This window comes from Somniosus microcephalus, chromosome 13, assembly GCF_052327205.1.
Source record: "Somniosus microcephalus isolate GS21.2 chromosome 13, FLI_Smic_1.0, whole genome shotgun sequence".
Classification (NCBI taxonomy): domain Eukaryota; kingdom Metazoa; phylum Chordata; class Chondrichthyes; order Squaliformes; family Somniosidae; genus Somniosus; species Somniosus microcephalus.
This window is the reverse complement of record NC_140999.1, coordinates 17,801,860-17,814,340: the sequence shown is the minus strand read 5'-3', so window position 1 is coordinate 17,814,340 and position 12,481 is coordinate 17,801,860. Positions and strand designations below refer to the sequence as shown.

General features: G+C 49.2%; 1 protein-coding gene across 1 annotated transcript in view; it reads left to right on the top strand.

Moving 5' to 3' along the window:
* Window positions 1–12,481, top strand: part of LOC147108099 (interleukin-6 receptor subunit beta-like) — a 107,097-nt gene that overhangs the window by 21,238 nt on the left and 73,378 nt on the right. Inside the window, exon 2 of the mRNA XM_086004586.1 lies at window positions 5,166–5,480. Within this exon, the coding sequence (XP_085860712.1) occupies window positions 5,166–5,480 (315 nt within the window). The remainder of the gene's footprint in view (window positions 1–5,165; window positions 5,481–12,481) is intronic.

Sequence of the window (12,481 nt, the reverse complement as noted above, 5' to 3'; positions counted from 1 at the left end):
GGTGGTAGTGATGTGGTGTTCCACACCATGCTTCGTGGCTGTAGAGGAGAACGTAGGCCTGGTCAGGTCCGGAAATTCTCCGAGCAGGCGAGTGAACTCGTCCGGAGTTGGGAAAGCGCAGGAGACGTTGCGCGAGATGGTGTTGCCCCAGTGACAGGTAATGGAGTGAAACGTGGCCGCGTTGACCAGCCGCCGGTTCCGCACATTGACCAGGAGGCCGTTGGCGCACAGGAAATCCGCGCCGAGGATGGCTTGTGAAACCCTGGCCGTAACAAATTCCCAAACAAATCACTGGCTGCCGAAACACACCTGGACCCGCCGTTTGCCGAAGGTCCGGATAGCACCGCCATTAGCCGCTTCGAGTGAGATACTGTGCCTCTCAGATTGAACATCCAAAGTTAACGTGGGAATAATGCTGCACTGTGCGCCGGTGTCGCATAGGAATCATCGACCAGAGATGGAATCGGTGATGAACAACAGCTTGCCAGAATTTCCGATTGCCATCGCAGCCGCGGGGCACCCGTTAGACCCACTCTTCTGTCGCCGGGGTTGCAGTTGGAGATTTTTTTGGGGGGAGAGAAGTTGCAGGGAGGGTGGCAACATCGGGCTTTCGTGCCAAACCGCGCATGATAGAAGCACAGCCCCGCAGGTTGAGGGGCTGGGGCGGCGCCTGTGGGGGATGGTCGCCTTGTGGCAGCGCAGTACTGCTGCGTCACCGCAAAAATTTTATCCGCTTCGGCTGCAAGCTCAGCGCAGTCTGTGACTTCGGACCGGACCAGGGCAGCCTGTACCTGCTCCGGTAGCTGACTGCGGAGTAGCTCCCTGAAGAGGAAGCATTGCGGTTCGGAGCCAAGGAGCATGAGCATTTGGCTCATGAGTTCCGACGGCTTGGCGTCCCCGAGGCCAGGCATAGTGAGCAGTCGGCGGGCGCACTCCGACTCCGTGAGCCCTAAGACCTGCAGCAACCGCGCCTTGATCGTTTCATACTTGCCGTCGTCTGGGGGGTTTTCGAGCAGGCTGACAATCCGTGAGGCGGTGGAGCTGTCAAGCGCGGAGACCACGTAAAAGTAACGGGTCTGATCCGCAACGATGTTTCGTAGTGCGAACTGGGCTTCGACCTGGATGAACCACGACGCCGCTTGTTGTTCCCAGAATTGCGGTAGCTTCAATGCAACAGCGTTTGTTTCCATGCTTCGCTCCTTCTGCAAAAAACGTTCGCAAAAGTCGGGGTCACCAATGTAGGAATGTCTAGTTCCTATCAAGAGACTGAGGTCGACTCCGGCGATCAAACAAACGATGTTTAATGAAAAACTAACAGAGTTTAACAACAAAATGCAAGAGAATTACATATACAGGTCTAGTCAGTTCGGAGGCTCCACGAGGACTGCTAGGGCGGTCCCGTGGTTGGCGTCATGACGTCATCACATTTTTCCCACCGGTGGGGATCACGTGATGAACTATGTGACGTCATCACGTTTGCCCGCGCTCTTAAAGGGACCGCGCTCTGTACATGCAAACAGTAAAAACAAAGATACAGACTCAGGCTGTAGCTAACATATTGTTAAAGGGAATTATATACAGTTGGTGTGAGTCCCTTAGTGGCTCTGCCACAAAAGAATATTATTTTTATATACACTAAAAATAAAACAGCACAAATTTCAAAATTTCTGACAACACTGATTAAATGCAACAATTAATGCTCACATTCTAACAACTGAAGCAGAGCTGGCAAGAGCTCTAATGAACAGTATGTTACATAGAAACATAGAAGATAGAAGCAGGAGTAGGCCATTCGGCCCTTCGAGCCTGCTCCGCCATTCAATGTGATCATGGCTGATCATCCAAATTCAGTACCCTGTCCCTGCCTTTTCCCCATATCCCTTGATCCCTTTAGCCTCAAGAAATATATCCAAATCTTTCTTGTATATATTTAATGAACTAGCCTCCACCGCCCTCTGTTGCAGAGAATTCCACAGGTTCACCACTCTCTGGGTGAAGAAATTCCTCCTCATTTCAGTCCTAAATGGTTTACCCCTTATCCTTAGACTATGACCCCTGGTTCTGGACTCCCCGGCCATCAGAAACATCCTTCCTGCATCTAGTCTGTCCAGACCTGACAGAATTTTATAGGTTTCGATGAGATCCCCTCTCAATCTTCTAAACTCCAGTGAGTGTAAGCCCAATCGACACAATCTCTCCTCATACGTCATTCCTGCCATCCCAGGTATCAGCCTGGTGAATCTTCGCTGCACTCCCTCCATGGCAAGAACGTCCTTCCTCAGGTAAGGTGACCAAAACTGCACACAATACTCAAGGTGCGGTCTCACCAAGGCCCTGTACAACTGTAGCAAGACATCCTTGTTCCTGTACTCGAACCCTCTTGCTACGAAGGCCAACATACCATTTGCCTTCTTAACCGCCTGCTGCACCTGCATGCTTACCTTCAGCGGCTGGTGCACAAGGATACCCAGGTCTCTTTGCAGTTCCCCTTCTCCCAATCTATTGCCATTCAAATAATAATCTGCCTTCCTGTTTTTGCCACCAAAGTGGATAACCTCACATTTATCCACATTATAGTGCATTTGCCATGTTTCTGCCCAATCACCCAACCTGTCCAAATCGTACTGGAGTTTCACAACATCCTCATCACAGCATACCCTCCCACCCAGCTTTGTGTCGTCTGCAAATTTTGAGATATTACATCCAATTCCCTCGTCCAGATCATTAATATATATTGTGAACAGCTGGGGTCCTAGGACCGATCCTTGCGGTACCCCACTCGTCACTGCCTGCCACTCAGAAAACGACCCGTTTATTCCAACTCTTTGCTTTCTGTCCGCCAACCAGTTCTCTATCCAAGTCAATACCTTGCCACCAATCCCATGTGCCTTAATTTTGCACGCTAATCTCTTATGTGGGACCTTATCGAAAGCCTTCTGAAAGTCCAAATACACCACATCCACTGGTTCTCCCTTATCTATTTTACCAGTTACATCCTCAAAAAATTCCAGTAGATTAGTCAAGCATGATTTACCTTTTGTAAATCCATGTTGACTTTGTCCGATCCTGTCAATGCTTTCCAAGTGCTCTGCTATTACATCTTTTATAATAGACTCTAGCATTTTCCCCACTACTGATGTCAGGCTTACCAGTCTATAATTCCCCGCTTTTTCTCTACCACCTTTTTTGAATAGTGGGGTAACATTAGCTACCCTCCAATCCATGGGTACTGTTCCAGAGTCTATCGAGTTCCGGAAGATGACCAGTAATGCATCTACTATCTCTAGGGCCACTTCCTTAAGTACCCTGGGATGTAGACCATCAGGCCCTGGGGATTTATCGGCCTTCAGTCCCATCAATTTTCCTAACACCATTTTCCTACAAATACTGATTTCTTTCAGTTCCTCTCTTTCATCAGACCTTATGTTCCCCGACATCTCTGGGAGGTTATTTGTGTCCTTTGTGAAGACAGAACCAAAGTATGTATTTAGTTGGTCTGCCATTTCCTTTGTATTTTGTAACTTCACCTAATTTCCTAAATAAGTTTTATTGTATGGCTTTAATCTGTCGAGTAAAGTAAGAACTAACTGGTGTACGGAATTGGCTGGTGGTTTTGACCAACTCCACTGTTACTCTCTCTTTGAGATGTACATAGCTGAGTACAGTATTCTCTGCACTTGAACTGTTCATGTATGAGATATGGTTGATGCAGTGAATGATTGATTAAGTAAAAATGGGGCAACTTCAGCAACTTGCTGAAAATGAGGAACACTTTGGCCCCAATATTTACTCGGGGGCAGGATTAGAGCGGTGCGGGGAGGATTTTAGGACGGGAAACGCGGAAGTATGGGTTTCCCACACGTCCTGCAGAAATTCACTGCAGGATGCCTTTAAACTATTTTCAACAGGTTTCCCGCCCAACAGGCTGGTTGTCTGACCGGGGTGGGGTGGGGGTGGGGGGGGTAAGCAACTGGGGAGTGGATGCCAGGTAAGTCTGACCTTTTGTGGGGGCAGGGGTTTGGACATTTGGGGGGGGTGCTTGGGGGCAAAATTGGACATCGCGGGGATGAAGGGACGAATTGGACATCACGGGGGGGTTGGATATAGCAGGGCAGAAGTTGGCTGATCGCGGGGTGTCCGATCGCATGGAGGTAAGCTTGTTAGTTCTGGGGGAAACTCTCGTGCTCCTCCTGGGCCACAAGCAGTGCAATAAAGGCACTTACCTCATGGATCCAGCCCATCTCTTTCAGATGCGACATTAAACCAATGCTCTCTCAGCTGGACGTAAAAGATCCCATGACGCTATATCGAAGAGCAGGGGAGTTATCCCCGGTGTCCTGGCCAATATTCATCCCTCAATCAACATTACTAAAAAAGATTATCTGGTCATTATCACATTGCTGTTTGTGGGGGCTTGCTGTGTGCAAATTGGCTGCCGCGTTTCCTACATTACAACAGTGACCACACTTCAAAAGTACTTCATTGGCTGTAAAGCGCTTTGGGACGTCCTGAGGGCCTGAAAGGCGCTATAGAAATGCAAGTCTTTGTGTCTCTCTTCTCGCCTCCTTTCACCTGCCGGGAATCCCGGCTTCCATGTGTTAAAAATAAAAATTCTTCTAAGATTTTAGTGACCGACCCGACTACCACCCCCTCACCCCCCCCACCCTCCTGAGAGCAAATTGGTCACCCAACCCACCTCTATTAAAACCGGAAGTGGGTGGGTTGGGGGTCAGGTTTGAGAATTTAAACATTTTTACCTTCCTACCCGCCACCTGTCCTTGGCGGGTTAAAATTTCCGCCCTTCATGTCTGCAAAGATTTTCACTGTGACACAGCTGTGCTAAAGAAGTTTGCATTTATAAGCACCCTTTCTCAGGACTTCCCACAGCATTTCACAGACCATGGTTACTTTGAAAGACACACATTGTTGCCACGTCGGTGAAGGCAGTTTTTTTTTTACATTTGTTCCATTTTTGCACACCAAGGTCTCGCAAACGGCACTGAGATGAATAACCAGTTAATCTGTTTAATCAAGCCTTCCTGTGACTAATATGCAATCTTCGTCATTAATAAAAGTTCATGCTGTTTTTAATTCTGCTTTAACTTTACAGAACTGTGTGGACTGAGCTGCAGGGATCGCTAACAATATGTTGTTTTAATCTTCAGGCGCTGCCGGTGTGTTCTGGGAAAACTGCAGTCACATGACATTGAATGCACCAGTTCTTCACCTCGGTGATCCTTTGAGAGCGACTTGCCAACTGAAAAATGAAGACTGCGCTTTTGATTACAGAGTCAATCCAGCCGACATAGTCTGGCGAATGAGCGAGGAAGAGATTTCAAGCAGCCAGTACAGTGCGTTGAATGACAGAGTGTCAACGGTGATCATCCCTAGTTTCAATCGATTGAAGGGGAACCTGACTTGCTATGTCCGTTACAATGAGTCACTGCAGCTACTTCAGTGGGCTGAAGTCAAAGCTGGATGTAAGTTCAGAACAGAAGTGGCTGGGATTGCTGTTAATGAAAGTCAAAATACATTACTGCGCTAAGTGGTATTCAGCTGGCTTTCAGTTTCATTGATACGTAGCAGTTTAAAACATCTGAGCACTTACTAGTATTGAGCCACCTCCAACGTTTTCCATAATTTCACAGAATATTCATTTTCACCATTTAGGCTTAAAAAAATCAAAATTAGTAAGCAACAACAACTACTTGCATCTATATAGTGCCTTTAACGTAGTAAAACATCCCAAGGCGCTTCACAGAAGCAATTATCAAACAAAATTAAACACGAGCCACATAAGGAGATATTAGGGCAAGTGACCAAAAGTTTGGTCAAAGAGGTAGGTTTTATGGAGCGTCTTAAAGGAGGAAAGCGAGGCGGAGAGGTTTAGGGAGGGAATTCCAGAGCTTAGGGCCTTGGCAGCTGATGGCACGGCCACCAATGGTGCAGCGATTAAAATCGGGGATGCTCAAGTGGCTGGGATTGGTGCAGAGATCTCGGCGGGGGCTAGGGGGTGGGTGCGTTTGTTAGGCTGGAGGAGATTGCAGAGATGGGGAGGGTGCGAGGCCATGGAGGGATTTGAAAACAAGGATGAGAATTTTTAAATCGAGGCATTGCTTAACCGGGAGCCAATGTAGGGGCGATAGGTGAACGAGACTTGGTGCGAGTTAGGACACGGGCAGCAGTTAAATATTCAGATTTAATGTGAAAGAATATTGGGGACTTCAACTGTCCGCTCCCTGTTTTTTGCCTGAATGACGGGCAGTTGAAAATTAGGAGAAGGGGCGTGTTGGGCATCCTGGCTGCCCTCTTGATGCCCAAGGCCTGCCTGGTATAATTTTCAGGCCGGCCTGCAAGTGGGCGCGCACTCCCCGGCTGTTTTGGGCATAAGGCTGCTTAAATATGTGAATCGGGGCACAAGCAGTGCTGTAAAGGCACTTCCCTTCTCCCCTTCAGCTGCCGGGTTTCCGGAGGCCTGGGAAACATGGAAGGTCACAGTTAAACCTGTAAAACAGGTTAAATCAGAGGCTGCCAGCCTCATTAAAATATTTAAATTGCCAATCTGGGAGCGGGTTGGCTTCCCGCCCCTTGTCCCGCCTCCGTTATGCCGGAAGCGGACGGATTGGAGGCGAGTTGGAAAGAAAGAAAGACTTGCATTTATATCGCGCCTTTCACGACCACCGGACGTCTCAAAGGGCTTTACAGCCAATGAAGTACTTTTGAAGTGGAGTCACTGTTGTAATGTAGGATAGTCGGATTTGAGCTTTTTAAAATTTTAACATCTTCCCTAACCCGCACCCACCCATTTCTGGGGGTTACAATTCACCCCATTGATTCTAAATTCCCTTCATAATACCTCTTGTGCATCTCTCCCTCCCTTTGCCTCATATGTCTTCAGCTGCCATGGCCCCATGCTCTGGAATTCTTTCCCCCAAGTCCACTCACTCCCTCTCCTCCTTTAAGACCTTCCTTAAATCTCACTTCTTTGACCAGGTTTTTGGCCCCCCCTCATAATATTTCTTTCTTTAGCTCAACGTCTATTTATATGCCTCTGTGAAGCACCTTGGGTCGATTTTCTACATTCAAGGCACTAGATAAATGCAAGTTGTTGTTACGAAATATGCTAAGTGATGTAAAAAGACCACTGAGCACTTGGTTTGAGTATAAAACAAGGCTTTAATCAACTGTTTCACAACCATGAGATTCTAGTTACATCACTAGTTCCTGGTTACAGAAACATCCTGAGCAAGCTGGGCCCACGCCCGAGTATTTATACTCCTTGGACGGCGCCACCAGCTGGCCGTCCAGTGTTACTTCATGAGTTATTTCTTCATGAATGATGAGATTCATGACACTAAGCATTTTACCATTCCCCATTACATATGATGTTTATACAGCAGGTGATGGATTATTTTGTTTTAAAGTTAAATGTATTTATCAGTTTATTTTTTTTTGTTATTTTAAATGGAGATGATTACAAGCAACGAGATCAGTTTCATACTTCTCATCATAAACTATGAGCTGCTTCACCCGTCCCGCCCCAGATAACGCTTGCAAATCTCCTATGAAGCATCACACTAAAATGGCAGTGTGTTGATTTGCAAGAGGATTTGAGTACAGGAGCAAGGATGTCTTACTACAGTTATACAGGGCCTTGGTAAGACCATACCTGGAGTACTGTGTGCAGTTTTGGTCTCCTTCCCTAAGAAAGGATATACTTGCCATAGAGCGAGTGCAGCAAAGGTTCACCAGACTGATTCCTGGGATGGCAGGACTGTCTTATGAGGAGAGATTGGGTCGACTAGGCCTGTATTCACTAGAGTTTAGAAGAATGAGAGGGGATCTCATTGAAACGTATAAAATTCTGACGGGGATAGACAGACTGGATGCAGGGAGGAGGTTTCCCCTGGCTGGGAGGTCTAGAACAAGGGGTCACAGTCTCAGGATACAGGGCAGGACATTTAGGACTGAGATGAGGAGAAATTTCTTCACTCAGAGGGTGGTGAACCTGTGAAATTCTCTACCACAGAAGGTTGTGGAGACCAAGTCACTGGCCCAGAACTTGGTGTCGGGGGCTTCCCGCGGGTGCAAGCCCCCGATCTGCACTTACCCGGCGCGCTGACATCTGAAGCCCGGGCCTGCTTGCATTTCCTGTCACAGGCCCGGTTCAGATGTCAGCGCGCAGTGCTTACCTGATCCAGCGGCGTAGTCAGTGCGATGTGCCGGCTGGGATCAGGTGAGCACTGTACAACCAATCAGGGGAGGGGAAGGTTCATTCATGAGTTTGAGAGTAAGAACTGTCAAACTCATGAAAACTACGGGGGCCCAAAACACTATTTAAACTTTAAATAAACATTTAAAAAACATCCCAATCATTAAATTAAGTATAAATAAGTTAAAAAAATAATTTAAACAATAATTTTTTTTTTTGAAAAAAGTAAATTTGTAATAAAAAGGGTCTAAAACTAAACTTACCTTATTGTAGATTCTTTAAAATAATAAACCTGTGGGAAAAAAATTCTAAATTACACTAAAACACCACTTACCTGTAAAAATAAATACTTACGTGTGCTTTTTACAAGCGTAAAGACCGGAGGCCTTTAGACATGTGCAAATCCCCCAAAACAGAGGAAATCCAAGACGCACGCGCTGCCCCCTACAGCGCACGCGCTAGCCTCTTCACCTCTTGAGTTGGAGGAGAGGAAATGCCGGTTTTCAGCGCATGCGCTGTGCATGCTGAAAACCGGCATTTCCTCCGGCCAGACGCGTGAGTACCCCTTCCGTACTCACGCGTTTGGGGAGGAATTTCTGCCCCAGTGAATATATTTAAGAAGGAGATAGATAGATTTCTAGACACAAAAGGCATCACGGGGTATGGGGAGAGAGCGGGAATATGGTATTGAGATAGAGGATCAGCCATGATCATATTGAATGACAGAGCAGGCTCGAAGGGCTGAATGGCCGACTCCTGCTCCTATTTTTCTATGTTTCTATGATCCAGAAGCTTCTGGGTTCCATCAAGTTCAGCCTGAGTTTTGGGAAAGATCGGGAGGAAGTGGGACTAATTGGACAGCTCTTTCAAAGAGCCGGCACAGGCACAATGGGCCGAATTGCCGCCTCCTGTGCTATAAAAAGAAAGATTTGCATTTCTATAGCACCTTTCACGACCACTGGGCTTCCCAAGTGCTTTACAGCTAATGAGGTACTTTTTGAAGTGTGGTCACTGTTGTAATAAGATTGTATGATTTTGTTTTTCTGTGCAGCTTAAAGTATTGAATCCACAAAGGGCATTTTGATACCAAAGATCAACTACTAACATGAACAAGACATGAAACTAGCATTAGTATGTTGCTCAGGATACCATAAAAGCAAAATGTGTAACTGCAACCACTATAGTTGGCAGTAGCCACCGATCCAGAAATGGCACTATTGCGGCCGTAGTTAAGGGCAGTAAGATGTAAGTGTGTAACGTAGCTATAAATCATTTGAATGTGACAGATTTATAGGAGCAATTAAAGGACATTTGGTTCCAGTTGTGAGGTTGCACCATATGAAGGTGTGATTATACCTGACAGGAATAATTAAAGCATGTCAGCCTGTCAAAAACAACTTTCACTTGCATATCACTTTTAACAAAGAAAAACATGTCCAGGTGCTTCACGGAGGCGTGTAATAATAAACAGACACCAAAAGATTACAGAAAACCCATGAACAGAAAGTTTAGGAGAGGAGACCAAAAGGTTGGTCAAAGAGGTGGGTTTTTAAGATGGTCTTACATGAGGAGCGGGCAGTAAAGGGGTTTAGGGATGGAATTGCAAGAGTTTAATGCCGAGGTGGCTGAAGGCATGGCCACCAATGGTGGGGCAAAGAGAGGGGGGGTTTGCATAAGAGGCCGGAGCCAAAGGAATTCGGAGTCAGGAGGGGTGAGGGGCGCTGGCTGGGTTATGGCACTGCAGGAGGTTATAAAGATAGAGAGGAGTGAGGCGATGAAGGGAATTACACACAAGGATGAGAATTTTAAATCTGAGGTGTTGGGGCTCTGCAAGCCAATGTTGGTCAGGAAGGATGGGGTGTAGTGGGTGGGGTGTAGTGGGTGAGCAGGACCTGTGAGGTAATATTAACCGAACTCACCTGCCGGGAAGCTGAGGTGATCAAATTGGCCGTCCATTTTACACATTACCTGATTTTTGCCTTCCAGGTTAAAATGACCCCCGTGCTCGGTGTCAGCTGTGGCTCAGTGGGTAGCACTCTCTCGCCTCTGAGTCAGAAGGGTGTGGGTTCATAGTCCCATCCCAGAGACTTGAGCACATAAAGCTAGGCTGACACTCCAGTGCAGTGCTGAGGGAGCGCCACACTGTCGGAGGTGCCGTATTTTGGATGAGACGTTAAACCAAGGCCCCGTCTGCTCTCTCGGGTGGACGTAAAAGATCCATGGCACTATTTCAAAGAAGAGCTGGGGAGTTATCCTTGGTGTTCTGGCCAATATTTATCCCTCAACCAACATCACTAAAACAGATTATCTGGTCATTATCACATGGCTGTTTGTGGGAGCTTGCTGTGCGCAAATTGGCTACTACGTTTTCCACATTACAACAGTGACTACACATCCAAAAGTACTTAATTGGCTGTAAAGCGCTTTGAGATGTCTGGTGGTCATAAAGGTGCTATAGAAATGCAAGTCTTTCTTTTTGCCTTCCATAGGCTTATATTCGCTAGAGTTTAGAAGAATGAGAGGGGATCTCTTTGAAACTTATAAAATTCTAACAGGACTAGACAGACTAGATGCAGGAAGGATGTTCCCGATGGCGGGGGAGTCCAGAACCAGGGGTGACAGTCTAAGGATAAGGGGTAAGCCATTTAGGACTGAGATGAGGAGGAATTTCTTCACCCAGAGAGTGGTGAACCTGTGGAATTCTCTACCACAGAAGGCAGTTGAGGCCAACTTATTAAATACTAGCTGGAGTGCCCGGCGGTGCCGATGCTTTTTCGAGGGCATGTTGTTGGAAGAGAGAGAGAGAGCGACTGGGGGGAAGAGAGAGAGAGAGCGACTGGGGGGGAAGAGAGAGAGCGACTGAGGGGGGAAGAGAGGGAGCGACTGGGGGGGAAGAGAGAGAGCGACTGGGGGGGAAGAGAGAGAGCGACGGGGGGAAGAGAGAGAGCGACTGGGGGCGGAAGAGAGAGAGCGACTGGGGGGGAAGAGAGAGAGCGACTGGGGGGAAGAGAGAGAGCGACTGGGGGGAAGAGAGAGAGCGACTGGGGGGAAGAGAGAGAGCGACTGGGGGGGAAGAGAGAGAGCGACTTGGGGGGGAAGAGAGAGCGACGGGGGGGAAGAGAGAGAGCGACTGGGGGGGAAGAGAGAGAGCGACTGGGGGGGAAGAGAGAGAGCGACTGGGGGGGAAGAGAGAGAGCGACTGGGGGGAAGAGAGAGAGCGACTGGGGGGGAAGAGAGAGAGCGACTGGGGGGGAAGAGAGAGAGCGACTGGGGGGGAAGAGAGAGAGCGACTGGGGGGAGAGAGAGAGCGACTGGGGGGGGAAGAGAGAGAGCGACTGGGGGGGGAAGAGAGAGAGCGACTGGGGGGAGAAGAGAGAGCGACTGGGGGGAAGAGAGAGAGCGACTGGGGGGGGAAGAGAGAGAGCGACTGGGGGGGAAGAGAGAGAGCGACTGGGGGGGAAGAGAGAGAGCGACTGGGGGGAAGAGAGAGAGCGACTGGGGGGAAGAGAGAGAGCGACTAGGTGGGGGGAAGAGAGAGAGCGACGGGGGGGAAGAGAGAGAGCGACTGGGGGGAAGAGAGAGAAGAGAGAGAGCGACTGGGGGGGGGAAGAGAGAGAGCGACTGGGGGGGGAGAGAGAGAGCGACTGGGGGGAAGAGAGAGAGCGACTGGGGGGGAAGAGAGAGAGCGACTGGGGGGGGAGAAGAGAGAGAGCGACTGGGGGGGGAAGAGAGAGAGCGACTGGGGGGGGAAGAGAGAGCACGCGACGGGGGGGAAGGTGGCCCGATGGACCCCTGCGAAGGAAGAAGAAGGTAAGCTCTCCCACCCCCTCACTCTTTCCCTCCCTGTCCCACCCCTTCACTCTTTCCCTCCCTCACCCTCTCTCTCCCTCCCCCGTCTCTCCCTGCTTTACTCTCTCTCCCCCCCTCCCTCCCCACCTCTCCCTCCCCCCTCCCTCCCCTCCACCCTCTCTCGCTCCCCTCCCCCCACCCTCTCTCGCTCCCCTCCCCCCACCCTCTCTCGCTCCCCTCCCCCCACCCCTCTCGCTCCCCTCCTCCCTCCCTCTCTCGCTCCCTCCCCCACCCTCTCTCGCTCCCTCCCCCACCCTCTCTCGCTCCCCTCCCCCCACCCTCTCTCGCTCCTCTCCCCCCACCCCCTCTCGCTCCCCTCCCCCCACCCTCTCTCGCTCCCTCCTCCCACCCTCTCTCTCTCTCTCCCCTCCCCCACCCTCTCTCTCTCTCTCTCTCTCTCTCCCCTCCCCCACCCTCTCT